We start from the raw sequence: 19,422 nt of genomic DNA on the forward strand, positions 1-19,422 counted from the left end.
TGATTTTTTACTGAAATCACTCTTCTCTATTTCAGTATCAGGTTTTGAAATCAATATATTTCCTTTTGCTTCTTCAATACTAGTTTTCATTTGGGAAGGTTTCATAATTATTTTTTTTGGACTTGGCAACTGGACTTCTGGCTTTTGTTTTATGTTGTTTTCATTTAGTTTTCCTTTGGATATCTCTATTTCTGTTTCAGCACTTGGAACCTTAATTTCTCCTGTTGGTCCACATACCTCAAGTCCTCCTGTTTTTTCTAATATTTGCTCTTTTCCTTCCCTTTCAGTTATCTGTCCTTCAGTTTGGTCTGTTTCTTCCTTGGTAGTCGACCAGGTAAATGTAGGGAATTTTAACTTTGGCAATCTGAATTTGCTTTCTTTCCCCTCTGTATCTTTTTCTCCTGTCTTCATTCCAATTTCTATGTTTAAGGCCTTGTCATTTGTGGGCATGCCATCTTCCTCCACCTGTTCTTTTTTTACTCTATCTTCTGTGTCCTCTCTGCTTCCTTCTCTTGTTATTTTCATGTCAGTTTTAGGTGTTTTGGCCATTTTGAATGATGGCATTTGTATTTTCCAAGTAGATACTTCTGATTCTGCATCTGGCATATGAGTTTTCACATTGAAATTCCTGCTGTCCTCTGAAGTCATATCAGCTCTTTTTTCTGGTACTGACTGTGGAACATCACTTCCCTTTTTGGTGGTGTCAGTCTCTGTCTCTTTTCTTTTGGGCATGGAAATTCCAAAATTTATTTTCTGAATATTTAGTTTTTGTGTGTCATCTTCTGCTTGTTTTTCTCCTGTTTCCAGTGTGTCAGATGTCTGTAATTCTGCTTTAGCAGTGCCTATTTCTAGGCCTTTTACCTGTACAGATCCTTTAGCTGTGTGACCCATCACATCTATGTTAATTCCACTTTCTCCATCTTTTTTATCTGCTGATCCTTTCTGTTTCTTTTTTCGGGATTTTGATGAGGCTTGTGGTGATTTTTTAGTTGGGCTTACTTTCAGATCAGCTATTTCTAAACTGGGCTTTGGTATCTCTGTTGTTATGTCTGGTACTTCAGGTACACTAAATTTTGATGTTGCTTCCTTGTCTTTTTCTTTTTTAATGCTTATTTCAACTTCAGGGTATTGTTTTACATGAGATGGAATGCCGTTTTTCATATCTTTTAACTCTTTTGTTAATGTTTCATGTACCTCCCCTGTTTTTATTTCATAAGCAGGAGATGTGGTATATTCAACAGTTAAGATTTCAGGATTTTCCAGGCTTATATCATCTTTATGTATTTTTTCTCTTCCAGAGATCAGTGTAGTTTTTATTTCTTTTTTTTGCTTCTCTTGTTGTTCTGTTTTGGACCTGTGCATTCTGAATCCAATGCTAGGGAACTTCAGCTTCCTTTGGCTTCCTTTTTTCTCTTTGGTATGGACTTCTTGTGGAAATTGAGACTCTGTGTCTGTGCTTGTAGGGGAAATATCTTGTGTAGCAGGCTCATATGCATCTGATGTACTATGAGATCTTCTGTGCCTCAATATCTTTTTATTTTTGATTGATTGAAATTTTGGCCATGATAATCGATCTTTTTTAGGTCTCTTACTTCTTCCTACCCTTTGGCTTACAATTAATGTTTCCCTGTCTTCTTCTGAAATGGCTTTTCCTGACACATGCAGTGTTTCTTCAGGAATGCTCTCACTGAGTTCTTTTTCCTAAAAGAACAAATAGTAGTCAGAAGATTAGAAGTAACCTAAATACAGGTGCAACTGAAAATAAAAAACATACTATAAAATAAGTAGAAAAATGTTCTTTTTATTACTCATATCTACTTGTTATATAAAAAAATTCCTGAAGATTATGTAAGTATATAATGTGAGGCAGAAATTACATGAAACAAATGGACTGCAATATATGTATTTCTGAAGATTTTCATTCTTTGCAAAACATTGCAGTAAACAGAGGTTTCTATATGTATCTCTATATATGTCTGTACAAATATATATTATATATACTATTTATATATATGTATATGAAGAAAAAAAATCTTTAAGTTGATGGAAACCTGTGAAGAGATTGTATGTGTATCAAAATATCAGTGGTTAAACACATATTTTTTAATAGATAATCTTATGGAGGAGCTTTGGAGAAAAATGTTTACTGATAAATTACAGTTTTAAACATATTGAATATAAGTATTACAGAGATTACCCAAGTCTGTTTGATCAGTGGACAATCAACAATAAAAAAATGCTGACTCACTAAAGAATATTTTTATACCCTAATACAAGATTGTGGATTTATGTAAGATCTATAGTCTCACTCAAGATATTTTAAAAGCTGCAAATATTGTGTGGGAATTTTTTTTTTTTGTCATGAATATTCATGCTAGTAAGTTTAAACACATGCCTAAGTCTTAAGAAGACACAAGTGAGTGTTTTCTGATCTATTTCTGCACAGCATATTATTACAGTGTGTTACCCAAACTTTGTGAACTATTCAAATATCTACCTCACGTATTCTTTCCTTTTTGTGCTGGGCCGTAGGATCTTCTAGATCTTCTTGCACGGCAATTTTTCTTTTGAGGCTGAATTGGACTCTGTATGGCTCGGAATACTGGAGAATCTTGAGTGCATCTTCATATTTGATATTATCGAAAAATATTGTAGCACTTAGAAGCTGATCACCTGCAAGTGGAATCATATATAATTTTAATTACTTTGTGTTTTCTTATAGTTTTTTTCAATTTTTTTTTTCGATTTAGTTTTGTATATACTACTTTATATGTGTCTCTTTCACTCTTCCAGTGAAAACTGATTTTTTAATGGTATACAAAAACCATCAAATTTCATTATTGTTCAAGCAAGTCTTAGAAATTATTAATATGGACAGGTTAAGCTCACAGATAACATTAGTTGGTTTGAAATCTACTATTTTTGATACCTAAAGAGATGGCAGATCATGCAGCTACTAATCTCATTATTTAAAGATACAGAATAAAACCAAAGCAAAATAAAAAATCAGACTGTACCTTCTCTAAGACTAAATATTTTTGAAGCAGGAGATTCCTTAAGTACTTTTTTAATAAATATTCCTTCATTTCCTCCACCTTTCACACTAAAACCACTAGCACCAGCCTCCGCTTCTGTTTTCAGGGTCACTTCCATTGTCTCCTAGAGTCAGAAAAATATATGAATTTGTAATTTTTATTAATTAGCATTAAAGGGTTCTAAGTTTTTCTACAATAAAAAATTCCATCTCCTCACGTGTATTTTCAATAGTTCAAGAAAGACTATGCAAAATAGAGGATATACTTACTCAGTGTGGGTTTGATTCTGTTCTAAATTAGAATTAAGCACATGTGTTAAGGTTATGTTGGATCAGGGCCTTAGGGAAAATAGGTTATAATTTTAAAATGTGAGACATATGGAAACTTTTAGGGCTGAAAGACTGTATTTTCTGTGAAGATGTTAACCACTCGAATTAAAGTCAATGTGCCAGAAAAGTCAGACTAAGAGCTAGTGCTGTACTGCACTGGAATCAGAGAAGGCTAAAGAAAGAATTCTAAAAAGAATTATGGGTGGACCACAAGTAGGACAAATAAATGTTCATGCCTGTGCCACAACTCAGCCACTCGGGAAGTTCCTGGTTAAAACAAGTCCAAAGTGATTCTTTGCCCATTTGTCCTTGTTTCTGTCCACCCATTCATGTCTGTGTTATAACAAACTTTACTATTTACAAGGCTCACATCTAAAACTATGGAGTGCTTTTAGACTGACCTGTGGATGACTCTGTTTTGATTTGTCTGTAGAATGTTTTTTGTTTTCTTCTTGAAGCTGAAAAATAATTTTTTATTATTTAATGTTCCAAATTCATGGTGTTCTTAAGTACAACAAAAGTCAGTTTAAATTCCTGGTTTAGAGTAAGAACTGAGGCTGACTTTAATGGCAACAGAACAAAATCAGGATCAAGTTCAATGTACAACATGAATGATTTAACTATACTAATCCCAGTGGTAAATTAGATGCCAAGGCCTCCCTTCATTGTACCAAAATTTGCATTACATGAATGTCAGAGACCAAATGTCTTAAGATATTGGGAGCTTTTCTGTGTCCTAATGTAGCATATTGCTTATGCTTTCAATTTTTTAAACATACTTTTTTTACTTATTCAACTTCAGCATGAATTTTAAACTGTTGGCTACTTACCTTAACATGGCTGTACTAATTAAATCTTTAACTTTGAATAACCAAGAGGTACAGGTAATTTTGAAATACTTACAAGTTAGATTCAAGGAAGTTATGTATTCTAACAGGAAAAACACTGTAATTTCTTTACGCTCTCTGCCTTGTGTCCTTTATAGAATTAAGTCAAATGCATTTTCTTGCCAATAAACAAGAACATGGTCAGCAAGTCTAGCACAAAATAAAACCATCAATGAATAGAGATGCAATTTTGGTGGGGAAGGAAGACAATATGGCTGCAACAATATCCCATTCTATGACATATGACCCTCTGCTACTTGTGGGAGCTAAAGCCTCTTGAATGAGCTTAATAAAGCTGTTCCTGCATGAAAATTCAATGTCTTGCCTTTAAATAGTCTTCTTCTATGGGATACTCATAAACTGGAGAGGATCCTTGTGGCCTTGGACGAATGTCTTCTACTGCCACTTCATTAACCTGTGGAAAAGACGTGAGTGGTGGTAAAGGATCATCCACCATTAAACAGTGACTCATTTTTAGGAGTGTTTCTCTAGGTATGCATACTGTCCTTCTGAGTAAAAATCTGTCAGTGATGGTGGATAAAAAGTAACCAATAACTCTTTTTTTAGGTCAAGAACAAATACAGTTCTCAAAGCATTCAAAACCACAAGGGACAGAGTTCTGAGAGACAAAACCAATAGTACACTGATTTTGGTTTTCTTTATGTATTGTATGCATCTACAGACTGAACAGACTAAAAACAGACAGATCAATTAGTAAGAATTGACAAAAGTAAAAAAAAATCCCTTCCCTGCTCTATTTGCACACCTAAACTTTGCATCCAATGGCTTCAAATTTTATTGCCGTCTATAAGCAAGCAAACCATGGAAAAGTCCCAGCAGGAATTTCTGCTGACAAGCACTTGGCATTCTTCCTTCTGCAGTCAGACAATAGGGAACCTAAACTGTCTAAATCTTTAAAGAAGAGTTACTGTAGTTAACAGCCATGTAATAGTTTGCTAAGTCTTGGTAGTAAACTTATGCCAATGAACCATGGCAAAGAGCAGATGCCTTTACATTGAAACATCTTTCTGGTTTTTGAGCTGGCAGGACAATCCCAAGCTAAAATACAACATTTTTAATAGGGAGGAAGATCATCTGCAAGACCCAGCTATAAACAAAATATTTAAGATCCCATTTTGCCAAACTGTCATCACAGAAAAATTCAACTCTAAAAAACTCACAGAATCTTCATCTTCTGCATCAGCATCGGCATCAGCATCTCCTGGGGGCTCAGCTGGTCTCAGCTGTCGTCCAGAACCTGAAAGCAGCACACAGGTTGTTGGTGCTTGCAGGATCCACACAGAGCATAGAGCAGTCAGCTTGCAAGCTGAAATCCTCTGGACCAGCACGGTGAGGGATGTGCACAGGCCAGTGGAAAGGCCTGCCTTAATTTAGATTCCTGGCATCACAGAGTGGTTTGGGTTAGAAGGGACCTTAAAGACCATCTAGTTCTCCCTACTAGCCATGGGCAGGGGTTATAATCAGCTAACTTCTAGTTCTACATTGTCTCCCATCTGGGGGTTTTTCTCCTTCACAAAAGCCTTTACATTTCTGGATATTCGTATTTCTGATATCTTTGGAAAAAGAAAAGCAGTGACCATCTGCTAACTCCTGCACCAGCCCCCACCTTTCCAAAGGGACTGAGTGTAGCCCACAATGAAGGCTTAGAGGGATCAGAGACCAGAAAAAGGGGAGGAGAGGTGTACAGAGGGAATCTGAAGTGTTCTTCCCTGAGTTATTGTATTCTTCAAAATATCAAAATCAGTAATTAAAAGTTTTTTAATTCCCAATAAATTAAATTGACTGAAATTCTGCATATTGAAACTCTGCTTCTGACAAAGGTCTTAAAAACAGGAGAGTAAACATCATGAAGCGTTGATAGTCATAAAGACTCTGTTTTCTTAGTTTTTAAAAGTATTGAGGGCAGACAGAGATGAGGCAAAGGAGATGGGCTGTCTGAAAATATGATTCTCTTGAAATGCCTTAAATTGGGCACCAAAGAATGAAACCAACATGAATTAGAACATGTTTTCAGAGATCCAGGCTTAGCCAGTAGAGGACAGTGTGGCTGAACTACATATTCCCTAATGCACCAGCTATTCACATACCCAAGTCCTTGTCCTAATAACTATGTCTCTTTCCTGTCTCCATGCTTGTTTTTTCCAAGCCATCAGGCTGTCTAGCTCTCTGACACTCAGTTCTGCAACTGCCATTACTATACATAGTTTTGGCTCTCCTAAACAGATCCTCTGGCTTAAAAATATGCTCAAAAACTAGAGAAAACAATTGACAAGAAGAACTGTGCAACTCATTGTCTGTTTTCAGTGGAGAGTCCTTGGGCTGGAACACAACATTTCTGGATGTTACATGCTGTGTGTGCAGACAAGATGACACGACTTAGTCATGTCTGCAATCACTCTGACCTACACACATTGCCAAGCTCTTGTTAAAGTGGCTGGGATTTTGCTGGTCACTCTTCATAGTTTCTGGTCTCCTCTGTTTCTTTTTTCCTTGATTTTTTGAATATGAAATTATATAGTACAGGCAAAGTTTTGAAAGAGTTATGTCACCATGATCAGTGATGGACCACTTTGTTAAGATGAATGGAAATAGTGCACTTCCAGTGGGAATATCCTGTAACAGTCTATGGGTCAAATTTCCAGACTTGATAGAGTAGAAGGCAATCCTCATTAGACATATGTACAGCATCATAATCAGCTGTCCTGCTCGAGGGAACTGGGATCAACCCAGAACACATCAGGGCTGCCACACCATGCCTCCTTTAGCCTTCACAGCACTAGTCCTGACACCTACAATGGACAATTCTAGAAAATTCTAGAAAATTGTTTTAATGCTGATTCTAACTCAGATTAAAGACCTGCTTGAAATGTTGCTTGATTTCTTTTTTTAAAAGCTCTAGCATTTGCAATCTTCAGAAGCTCAAGAAAATTGGAAAATTAGCATAACCTTGTTAAAAAAATTTAGACATGGATTTATGAACCTGATTTCAGGCATTTCTGTTTGAAAATTCTGGAATCCATTCATGAAGCACTTCACCACATGTATTTTAATAAGCATCATATGAGGGGAAGAGCTGCAGGATTGAGGTTTGATTGTTTAATTTGCTTACTGCTTCTAAAGATTCAGGTGCCAACAATAAATTTTATGGCTGTTACTAAAATTCCAAGAAATAGTAAGGACTTAGTTTTGTGACATTGCCATATTTTTCACTTGGGAGAATCCCACCCACAAGCCCTGCAGTCCAGTAGAGTGACTTAACAGAAAATTGCTTGGATTGCTGGAGTGTATGCTCTTCAGTGCAGCAGTTCAATGTTAACTGCAGCATTGATCCCTAGTGGCTGCCAATGATTTTGCTACTGGAAAAGAAACAGGAAAGAATTATCTGTGAGACTTCTTAGGCTGGTTCACTGCTGTTTCTCTTGTTTTACTCTGGTGTAAATTCAGTGACACTTTAGTTGTCTGGAACTAGAGCCATGCAAGTCCAGTACCTCTCCTAAACTGTGATAGTAGCGCCTTTTCCTAAAAAACTCGAGGAACAGATTACTGTCCCCAGGGCTGACAGAGATGTGAGTGAGACTGCGTGGAGGGGCATCAAATACACAGATGACCTTCCCTCCCAAAACACCGAGGCCTTTCCATCCACCCCAATTTCCCCAAACTCTGCCTAGGCTGTCCCTCTACGATAGTTAACCCGTGTCATGTAAGACTTGTTGTGCCCTTGATTCCTACTGTAGACTAAGATTTGCTTCTGATTATTTCCCGATTCAGAATACTTTCAAAAGGAATCTATAAAAGAGGGGAATGACAGTGTGTTTTCAGCAAAGCTGTCTTTCTGAGTAGAAAAGCCTGTGCCAATAAACTATGATTTATATGCATGTCATTCTCATGCCCTGAATAGTAGCGAAGCCAACATTTTATAGATTTTAACTTTTTTTATGGACCTTGGACAATCAATGCTTTGTTCAAAATGTTTTCATAAACAAGATGGAATTTACATCAGTGACTACTTCTAATAGCCACTGGACTGACTTCAGAACAAGGGAATTTTTTGAAAGTAAGCAGTAGGAGTTACATAGGCTGGATCATTTTCATATCATGTGACTGAAATGTGTATCTGCTTCTTGAAATGCAATTATTTAAAAATTATTTTATCTTTAGCTTAGCAACCCAGATGGACTGTTTGGGAAAAACCACAAGAAAAAGTAAAAACAGGTTATTTTTTTGGTATTCATATTCAGTGGGCAGCAGTCTCCAAAATCACATTTGATATAATATACTGAATTCCAAGTATGACAGTGTCATTGAATTTAAATCAAGTGTGCTTTAATGTATTGTGTAAGGAGAAACCTGGCTTTAATCGGAACACTGGCATATAAAATTCCTGTGGTCTTTATACTTCAAAATAAAATAAAACAGTACATGAGAATACCAGAGATGTTAATAAAAGAAACAATAATGTCTTTAGCTGCTCATCCTAGCTTCTCTGCTCCCAGACTACAGCCCTTTCTCTGCAATTCTTCGATTTGGGCTTTTTGCTTTTTAAGATTTTCTACTAAAGTTATATTTGCATATGAATAGTGAATTTAAGTAACCGGCTCTTATCTTTAAGCATTTTACTTTTCTTTGCATCAACTTCAATGTTACTTCAAAAAATAGTTTCTCTTAACAGAAAGAAACCTGATCCATGGTAAATATCTGTCCACAGGTGAAAAGTTTTATGCTTTGCTCACTCACTTATTGTTATTTAAGGTCACAACCTGTGCCTTTTCTTTATGAGGATTTTGGCATTTGCTAGTTACCATTTCTAAGCTGCGACAAGGAACTAATAGTCTGTTTGTGCAGTGTTGTGGAAATAGCTCTGAGCCCATAGCCAGTTAGAAAACTTGTGCCTAGACATGTGCACAAGGCTGGGACATCTTTAGATCTGGTCTTTTCTGACAGTGCAAAGCACACTCTGGGCACATAACCTCATTTGTGTTATTAATAAGGAGAAGGAGGAATGAATATTTTCAAGACAAACGACAACAGTAATAATTTAATGTCATTGTCATTGTTGGAATTGTGTTTCACCCACTAAAGAATTCATACATGGAGGTCGGCAGTTTTCACCGTGCTCCCTCATGTGCTTATCTCTTCTTGTAAACAAAGATGTGCATGGCTGCTGTCATGGACAGCTTCAGCTGGCTCCTGTATCATTCCTCTCTTCCTGCAACCATCAGTCCCTGTACCTGCATGTCTGTCTGTCCCTCTGCCCTCAGGCATCCTGTCAGTGGGCCTGTTATTCCTCGTGTGTGAATGCCTGGTAACTACTAATGCATTGCCCCAGAATGTCTTTTGTTTTTAAAACCACATCCCTCTCTCCAGATGGATGGTTTGCCTGATTTTTTTCCTCCACAGCTTGTTCTCCCTCTCTTGCAGGTATCGCAATTACTGGGATTCCTTTTCCTCCCTCAGAGCTCTCACAGCCGCCTGAGCAGTGCTGCTGTGAAGTCCTGCAGCCCCTTCTGATTCACTTCTTGTATTTGAAATAGGGAATACTTAGAATAGTTAGAATATTTTAAATCGTGGGCCCCAGTTCAGGAAAGCACTTGATAACAGGAACACTATGCACATGCCTGGCATTTGTCTTGGCCTCTCAAGAGCTCTTTTTCAGATAGGTAAGTTCACCTGACTTCCAAGCAAGCAATGCTGGAGGAAAAATGATCCTGCAAGCATCAGCTGCAAAGATAAGAATATGAAAGTGTCTGCAAATAAACCTTGTTATGCATGTACTGTGTTCCTGAAGGAAGCTGCCGTGAGGTTTAAACCACGTTTTATGGCACAGGCTCTCGCACAGTCTGTGCAGGCTCGACCACGAGCTCCAGAAGGTTCATGGGATTTCCAGTAAGCAGCTCCAGTGATGCTGGGGAAAACCACCAGCAAAAAAAATCAAAGAGGTTCGTCTTCTACAGAGATTTCCTAGTGCATTCCAGAGACCTGGATTCATTCCATTGTCCTGCAAGATCCCGCGGACTGAGTTACAACAACTGCTGGGCAGGGCTCTGGGGCATGGCTGGAGCGCAGCGGGAATGCTGCGGCTGTCACTCTATCTGGGCAGGATCCGTGGCCATGGGGAGATGTGGGCACTCAGTCACGGAGAAGGCTGCCTCTCCCAGCCCTGCATCGCAGGAATGTCATGTTACTTCACTTGAACCGCTGCCAGCGTGACAGCGGGGGCACCCAGCAGCTCCACCTAGAAGAACCAGCTTGGCAGCTCTGAACGGAATGGCTGCCACACTGGGAAAAGCAGCCGTTCTGCCCCAGAAAAGGTGTTAAAGTGAGGATCAGCACCGCCCCTTTAGTGTTTCCCCTCTAGCCTGTGCTGGGAGTGGGACCCTCCCCACCAAGCCCTGAAATTTCTGTGGGGTGAAGACAAAGGACTGCTCTGTGGAATGAAGATAAAGATTTTGCTGCTGAAGGAGTTTAACAGGCCTTATTATCAGCGGGATGCTATCAGAACCAGCTGGGCCGGTGTTCAAGCTACACTCCTGCCTTTGTTTTGCACTGGTTTGGCAGTGCCCCTTGGCTGCACTCTGTCCCTGGGCTGCATACTTGTGCTGTGATGAATGTAGCTCAGACCTGGGAGCTGAAAACAGGGGCTTGTAGCACAGTCGTGCTAAAGGAGCAGCTACTCCCGAATAACCAACGTGTGTGAATAGTTTCCTTCCATTCAAGGCATGAACAAGATGTTTTGATTCATTGCCTTGGTATGTTAAGCTGCCCTTGTCGGCTGTTAGAGTACTTCATTAAAAGCCTTCAAATCATTTCATCTCAAAACCTTTTGAAAACAGAACATATATGTGAGTTACAAGCATGAGTCTCCTTGCCCAGCCAGAGGACTGTCCATGAAGTTAACACCTACTTTTATCAAAAGGAACAGTACTCTGCTCTGCAAAGTACATCCAAGCAGAGAAATGTCTCGGGAATTAAGGTTTCTTGCAGACCACACTGAGCTCTGTAATATTTTATAGGGCATTTTCTACAGGTTGACTAATATCAGGAAAGATGTGTAAGAGCACTGGCAACTAAGAACTGATATAAACACTACCATAAAAAGAGAAACTAAGAGCCCCCAGATGAAGAGTGAATGGCTTTCCCATGAGTGTGTGTTTATTGATAAGCTCTGCCCACAGATTTAAAAGTATTAAAAGCATTCCTGCTCACACTTCACAATAGGAGCAAAACCTTTAGGAAAGCTGATCAGAGAGGAGTTCTTTATTCTTACAGTGGGCCACCTTTCTTCTGATGGTAAAGATAAACTTAATAGAAACCATAGAACAATTCAGAGCATGAAAATAAATCACTCTGGTGGGGCTCTGCACAGACCTTCTCAGCTTAAGTCATATTTTAACATGAAAAGCACAGGGGACTTTTTTTCTTTCCAGTTGTCAAACTGAAATTTCCCAGATCCTGAGTTAATGACTTTCATCTAGCTATCATCATTTATTGGTTACTTGGCTATATAGGAAATATAGTTTGGCCAGATCCACATAACTCTTCTGCTAGAATCAAATATTTACTAAAGCATTTAATTAATCTGATATTTCATCTCTTACTGAAACAGAATAACATTTCCTACAAGTAACAGAGAGTTTGAAAATAAGCTCTTAACTAAAGTTTATTGCGAGAACATGAATGGAGTGATGTCCAAAAGAGAAAGCAAAAGCAGGCAGCAGTGGCTGATACCTGTAGGTTTTTTTTCCTGGTCCATCCCTCTCCTTCCTCACTAAAGCACAGCTACAAATGGCAGAGTGAAAAAGGTAGCTGGAGAAATGCTCATGGTACCCAGCAGACAACCAGAGGTTCAGTGCTGTTTCCCCTAGGCCACAGTTCTGTCTCAGAAGCACAAGTTTTGTATCATCTCTAGTTTTAGTCTGTTTGCATGGGGAGTAGGTGTAACTTCCTGCCCTGTGTCCCTGTCTTGCATGTCTTAGGCAGGAATTTTCCTCTCCCTCAGGTTTTACGTGACAGAATGGGCATCCAGTCTGTGTTTTACTTCCTGCATGAATTCCTACAGTGCTTTCTTGCATAATTATTGTGATAGTGAATTAGGACCCTCTCTGATAATTATCAATTTTGATTTTTCCAGGATTGCAGGGCCACTGTTCTCAATAAGTTGGTAAGAGAAGGGAATCAATTTTTAGCAGTTGTTGCTATGTGTGGCCAAACTCCTGGACTGAACCAAAATTGCTTACCACCCTTTTGGACAGAAAGTGAGTTAGCAATTCATAGCCAAATAAAGCAATAAAGACTGGTCTAATCTACTCTGATCCTCAACAGTTTTATCTCCTGGGACCCTCAACAGTTTTATCTTGTGGGATATACTTGCAGTTGGGTTTTACTTGCAATTGAGTCTCTACCATGCTATAAAAAGTTGTATGGATACCCAACTAAAATTTCCTTGAGTGTCACTGCCCATCTGGATAATCTGGGTTTTAAGAAGGGTTTCAGGAACATGTTGCAAATGAAGAGCTCTCACTTGCTTACTAGCTTCAGAAACCCTAGTGAGAACTACTCTGCAGCTATTTGGTTATCCAATATATTGATTAGGCATCTTGCAGTTTTCTCCCCTCTGAAAGAAACCCCTTCACCTATACAACAAACTGGGCTTGGGAAGTGAATGCACAGCACATCTGCCTTCCTCTCAGAGCCAGGAGCTGATTCCTGCTGTCCTCCCTGTTAGACAGCTGTGAACTCAGCTCTTACCATGACTCACCTAGAAGTCCAGGCAGGTGGGTGCCTATTGCAGATAAGGCCCATAAAGATCACACAAATTAATTTTGCCAGATTCCTTCCCCACTCTGATTCACCCTTCCAAGAATTCAGGCTTCTACCAGAGCAGATTGCCTGTTCCACTGCCAAAGCACAGCCCTGCTCAGGTTTATAAATGAATCAAATGAATGCATTTATGGAAAATGATCACTCTGCCTGCATAGGCTTGACTGGCAGCCCTGGAGACTCAATTTCTCTGGCCACAGAGTCAGTATTTTTTAAGAAGTAGTGGTTGTAACCCCAAGCTGTCTCTTAAGGTAGCCCAGTACCGACACACTAAAGAAAGATGCTAATTCTTGGTGGTTTAGGTAGAAAGAACATTTGTTCCCTAAGAATAGGTCTTAAGAGTAAGGATAGAGGATCTGCTAACATTTTGCAAAAAGCCCAAAGCAACTGATGCAGGCTTTATGTAAATGGCATTTACTACTCCAAATTAGAAACAGACTTTTTAGCCCAAGCTGCTAAAAATGCTCTTCAAACCCTTTTCTTAAAAAACTCCTCATCAGAATCAATGCTCTGTAAAAATTTTTGCATTTGGAGATAAACATATACATACATACATGTATATAGAAAAAGAGTTCGTATCATGATCCTTATGGTCTTAAGGTCCTTATGGTCTAGAAGACTTGTATTTCTCCTTACTCCATTGATAAAATTCATTACACAATTAAGTGCCCAGATACAGCAATATTAATGGAGTGGTGTTACTTTGGCCATCTCTTTGGTATGCTGGGCATAGCCCCTCTCAAAACAAGAATGCAGAAAAAAACCTTGTAGTTTTTCCACAACCTTTTATGGGGGCTTTTATATAAATATCTGCCCATGGAAACAGGTTTTCAGTTCAAGAGAAAATTCCCTGGTCAGCTTGTTTGGATGTAAATCACCACAGAAGAAAATATCTTTTAAGCTTTTAAATTCCTTAATGTATATGCAATACGAGAGATACCGGATAAAGGTGACAGAAAATTATTATGGGAAAATATTTTACATCAAAGATAAAGTTAACAGTTCCCTCACTGTGTTAAGATAAAAATCTTTTCTGTCAATAAACAGTGAAAGTAGCAAAATAGCATTTGGCACAGCTCATTTTTCCTTGTTTTTGTGTGATAGGAGATTCTCTTTAAAATTAGAGAGAATTTCTGGATGCAGACTGTGGGTTTACAAAAGCATAAAATCTCATTTACAGATAAACTAATCCATTGAGTCATATAAATAAATAAATTAGCTTAGTTCTGTCCACATCAGTGTAATTCAAATCTGAATAAATGGACTATAAACTTGGGTTTGAGTCCCAAAAAGTTCAGATTTCAAAATAATTGAATTGGTCACATACCAAATTCTTTTCGAAAATGTTTTCTCTTGATTTCAGCCCATTGGTTTGTACCTCTTTTTTGAACACCTTTCCCTAAGAGATGTATGCCTTGCCCTAGCATTTTCTAAATGTGCTGTTTGATTCATGTCTTCTTTGACAAACTAAATATGTTAACTTAATTTTCATTGTTTGAAATTAGAAATAATTATGTGAGACTGAAAAGCATTGGAATTTTAAGTGCATATTAATTTGCAGAAGGAAAAACTGGTGCTGACAAACTTTTGTTGCATTATATTTTTGAAATGATAAAATTGAATCATTTCATGTGGTTTTTAAATGGCTCAGTACTGATTTTCCATTTCTGTACCTCCTAGCACCCAAAAATAACAAACCAAAATGCTTGCCTAATAGATTAGAGAAAAACACAGCTTAGTTAAGGAAATAGATTTCAGTTTTTGGTTTCACAGACACTAGTGTAAACGACAGGGAGAAGCCATTTCTTTAAAGACTCATTACTACAGTTCTGGATTTCTTTCTGGTTAAAGACTCAAATAGCAAGAATGTCACTATGCTGTGGTTCATCCATGTAGCAACTGGTGAATGAATTGAGATGGCTGGAGTTGTTTGAAAGCACTAAGAGGACTATTTCTTGGAGTTGATTATCAACCCTAAAGCTGATTCATAACATTTCTAAACATCCAGCGCCTCTCTGTAATACAAAAATAATGATATCTAATGGAAATGAGTAACTTTATCATACTGGTCTGTTCACACTCAGGTTAAGTATTTTCTAACTCAATTAAAACAGGACGCATTCTTTTTGATGGCACATGGTAAGGTTTTTCCTGATGAACAGCTGTGCCAGATTCAGGCTAATGTATAAGGGGGAGTAAATTACATTTTGCTCTTCAGCCAGATCAAGGGCTCCACTGAAATAAAACAGCTTTGTACCAATACAAAGTATAAGGAAAAGGAAGACCCCGGGGCTTCAGTTACAGTTTTTGAGATCTGCTGCAAGGTGGCTTCTTCAGAGTCATTTAAATCTGTGCAACAGGAGGACAATCCAGTGGCTCATCCCAACTCTGAAGAATAGCAATGACCACCTTGATTTGTGGAACTGTAAAGAGTTTGAGCAAAAGGAAAGAATGGGAGGCACCTGGAGATGCCCTTCAGTCCATCTGTAGGGTTTTCTACACATCTTTGGCAAGAGTATTTTTAAACCAATGTTTTTTTACTACCTTTGTTCTCTTGCACCCTGCCTGATCCAATGGCCCCAGTGAGGACTCTGCTCTCTGTGAGCTGTGGCTCAGCTCTCTGTGAGCTCTGTGTGCAGCAGAGAGACCATTGCTCTCTCCTCAGGAAGGTGGATTTGCATTCCTTGCACTCTGCACAGCTTACAGTCAATAACGCCAGAAAAGGAGAACGATTGCTACCATGAAATTATCCCGTCTAAAACAAAAGGCTCCACCACCATCTTACTGTGACATTTTTAAATACTGCAGTCCCAAAGTCCTCCATGGACTGAGATGTTATTAAGGTTTTAGCAGAGACCGAAATAATTGCTTTATATAGTGGTGTTGGGGGCAGTGTTGACAGAATTCTGCAGCTACACTGAGAGCAGAATTTGTTTTTTTCTTCATTGCAAATACTTTGAACACTACTTAATCCCACTTCGAAGATCTGTCCCCATTTGACCAAAAGAGAGTACAAAAAAAGCACTCTGCTGATCTTAGAAGACACATACGCAGAACTCTTTTTTTTTCAGAGAAATCAAGTGCAGGGCTTGATGCAACAGGACACAGATAGGAAAAGGGTAAAGATAATGCACACATAAGCCCAGAGTAAGTCACAGAATCATAGAATCATGGAATAGTTTAGAAGGGACCTTAAAGATCATCTCATTCCAAACCCCCTGCCATGGGCAGGGACATCTTCCACTAGACCAGGTTGCTCAAAGCCTCCTGAAGTCCTGCTAACTGAAAAACAGGTTCTTCTACACTTCTACATCAGGGAAATCTACCACAGAAAAATTATCTCAAATGGTTTTGAAAAGACACCTGGGCCAGCATCTCAAATGTGTAGGACCCAGATTCAACAAAACTAAGTGAAGCACAGAGTGAGGGTTAAACTGTAGGGTCTCATGGGGCATGTTCTTCTGCTATGGGTTTAGTTCAGGAAAAGAGCTCTTTGTTTTTGGAACGCAGCTTGGCCAATGCTAGGTCTTGTTCCTGATCCCTGGACTTCTAAAGCCCATTCTCAGAGGGATCCAGCACACATATGCAAAGTACATGTTGCTGCAGGTTTATTCTCTGCAGCTGCAACCACTGGACCTGTTAACAAATTCTGGACTGGTTGGTACAAGGAGGTTCTAATGAATTTGTTACTCTTTTTGCTTGGGCAGGTGTGGATATTACAGCTGTGTTACTCTGCACACCTCTGCAGCAGGGAAGGTCATGAACACTTCACATGTATACGTTCAAAGAGAGGGATCTGAAAATGTATCTGAACAATTTCTAGGGAAGTTTTAGTTCTCCTTGCAGAGCAGTGCCAGCTCAGGGATACTGGAAAACACATTTTTCATGCATATGTTTTTTATTAAATGCAGCTGTCAAAACAGAGCAGGGCTCATGTTCCTGAAAAGGTGCAGGGAAGAGAAGACAAATGGTTGGAATAAAGCAGGAATGTGCCTACTCTGCCTAGGCAAAAATCACCACTTCTGTAGAGCCTTGAGGGCAACCTTTAAACTAGCTGGCTCAGGGACGGGTAGCTGTGTAGCTGTGGGATTTCAGTGAATGCCTTACAAACCCAATCAACTCCCCAGGGAAGCCAGTACTTGCTGCACAAGCCACTCCTCCTGTGGCCAGACCGGCTGGATAGACACCAGCTCTGCACAAGCTGCACCTTCCCATTGCTGTGGAGGCACAGCCAGCCAGAGACTGTCCTTACCAATCCTCACCCTCCCTGCCATGCTGCAGACAGTGTGTTCCAAGTGTGCTGGCAATGAACTTACACCATCTACTGCAACCTGGTAGCACCTACCTCTAATAATTTTGCTGCAGTAGAATTATGGAGGTGAAAACAGAAAAGCAAGATTTTTTTTTTATTATTATAATTTTCCTCTTATTCCATAGATAAAAATTCAGATTTTAGCCTCTGACCTAAGTGTGTGTTCTGAAGGTGTTCAGCTGGATTTATAATAGTGCAATAGCAGAATTTGGCTGTGATCTTCAGATGACAACATCAGTTAACAGACTTGCTTATTTCTCTATAATGTATTATTTGGGTTTTCTACGAGGTTCCTATTCCACAAGGATAATAGTATAAATACAATGCAGTTCTGTGGCAACAGTGTACCAGATAAATTCAGCTAACTCTGGGTAATATCACAAAAAAATATGTGTTTATAGCTTCATGCCAGTTTCTGACTAATGCTTTTGTTTGTTGCTATAGCAAACCACACATGAATATGATAGCCAAAAGCATGTTTATGACTAACCTTAGCTCTCTGGGGATTGAAAATAAAAAAAAATCCCTAAACCACAACACACAATGTGAGGAGAACATGATAGGAAACACCTTTTTTGGCATGAGCTACTATGAACATTAAAAGAGAAGAACATCATAAAATGGAAAACATTAGGAAATGGGAACTGTGGGAATAACCGCCTTTAACCCACAGCAATTCAAGTCGAGCTTTCACTTCATATCACAAAGTTGTCTGTGCAGGACTAGAGAACATTGTAGGAAGTCCTGGCTGTATGTTAAGAGATGGATTTAAGCCTCTCAAATCTGGAGAAGCTTTGTATCACACTTTAAAGCCCTCAGACCACTTTACTGGAGATAATTTTTGCACTGTCCCTTGACACCTAGGACATGGGTATTCACTTAATTAATTTCTTTTACCATTTATGCTTTAATAGTTTCCAAGAGCCTGTCCCAAGACTGACACCTCATTATGCTGTACAAATACACAATGGAGAACAATGCTGGCCCCAAAGGGCTTTCTGTTAAACTAACAGAGCCAAAGGGGAGGGTGCTGGACAGAGGGGGAGGCAGAGACAGAGAGGTGATGTGACTGCATTACCCACCCAGTCAGAGGTTGAGCCCAGGTGTCTTGCACCCCAGTTCAATTGACTAATTCAAATTGCCAAATATGTTACTGTGAGAAGAAGAATACATTATATACCCTGCAGAGGAGAGAAAATCAATGCAGTTGAAGTGACACCTAAACTAGGACAGTTTACAACAAAGCTACATTATGTCAGGCAAAATTTATACTCTTGTTACCCTGTTATTCTTAAAAACCTTTTTCTTTCATAGATTAAAAAAAAGAAAGGGAATATTACAGTAGGTTGTGTAGATCAGATCAGTCTCCATCAATGTCTTCTATTGATATTAATCACTCTGCCTCCGGACTACATATTGCATCTTTATTCTCAGATTTGTACAGTGCATAAAGGCACATGATTATCACAATTCCTAGCAAGTTCTTCCATCATCTATATGATGCTTAACAGAGTCTTGAGTTCATGTGCAACTTCATGGAGAGATAGGTCTGCCCAAGCTCTCGTGTTCCGGGTTTTTCCAAGAGGTTTCATGAAAGACATCTTGACCCATCAGTAGGATCATCAGGACACAGCCATAAATGGAAGCTTACAGAAGTCAGTAGGACTTACATGGTACCTGCTGGTCATGCCACAGGATGAAATCCTGAAGTATTGAGATTTCATTCTGTGCCTACTCAAGCAAAACATCCATTGGGCCTCATTGAAACTGATACAAGGCATGTTACATTGCATTAATCTTGTAATTCAGACTGTGGTATGGGTTGAGCTCAGCTTTGATTTCATCTTGCAAAATCCAGCAGAGCACACATCACTGCTCACAGCAATCACACCTGCATCCTTGTAAGAGTAAATATTTTGAGAAAAAAACGCAAGTCTTTTTTAGATTAGCCATGAGTTCCGTTGATGGATACAGCAAGTGGCACTAAGACACCAGTGTTGTATAAAGTGAGAAACAAAGGC

The 19,422-nt window shown here is 39.0% G+C and overlaps 1 protein-coding gene across 1 annotated transcript in view; it reads right to left on the bottom strand.

Moving 5' to 3' along the window:
• Positions 1-2,485: 2,485 nt before the first annotated feature.
• Positions 2,486-19,422, bottom strand: part of AHNAK2 (AHNAK nucleoprotein 2) — a 42,179-nt gene continuing 25,242 nt past the window's right edge. The window contains exons 2-6 of the mRNA XM_042047322.1: positions 5,433-5,509; positions 4,577-4,666; positions 3,766-3,822; positions 3,018-3,159; positions 2,486-2,673 (exon numbers count right to left, since the gene is read on the bottom strand). Of these exons, the coding sequence (XP_041903256.1) occupies positions 2,486-2,673; positions 3,018-3,159; positions 3,766-3,822; positions 4,577-4,666; positions 5,433-5,509 (554 nt within the window). The remainder of the gene's footprint in view (positions 2,674-3,017; positions 3,160-3,765; positions 3,823-4,576; positions 4,667-5,432; positions 5,510-19,422) is intronic.

This window comes from Corvus kubaryi, unplaced genomic scaffold (assembly GCF_017639235.1).
Source record: "Corvus kubaryi isolate FWS band 111438036 unplaced genomic scaffold, C.kubaryi_AGA036_p1.0 66, whole genome shotgun sequence".
Taxonomy (NCBI): Eukaryota; Metazoa; Chordata; class Aves; order Passeriformes; family Corvidae; genus Corvus; species Corvus kubaryi.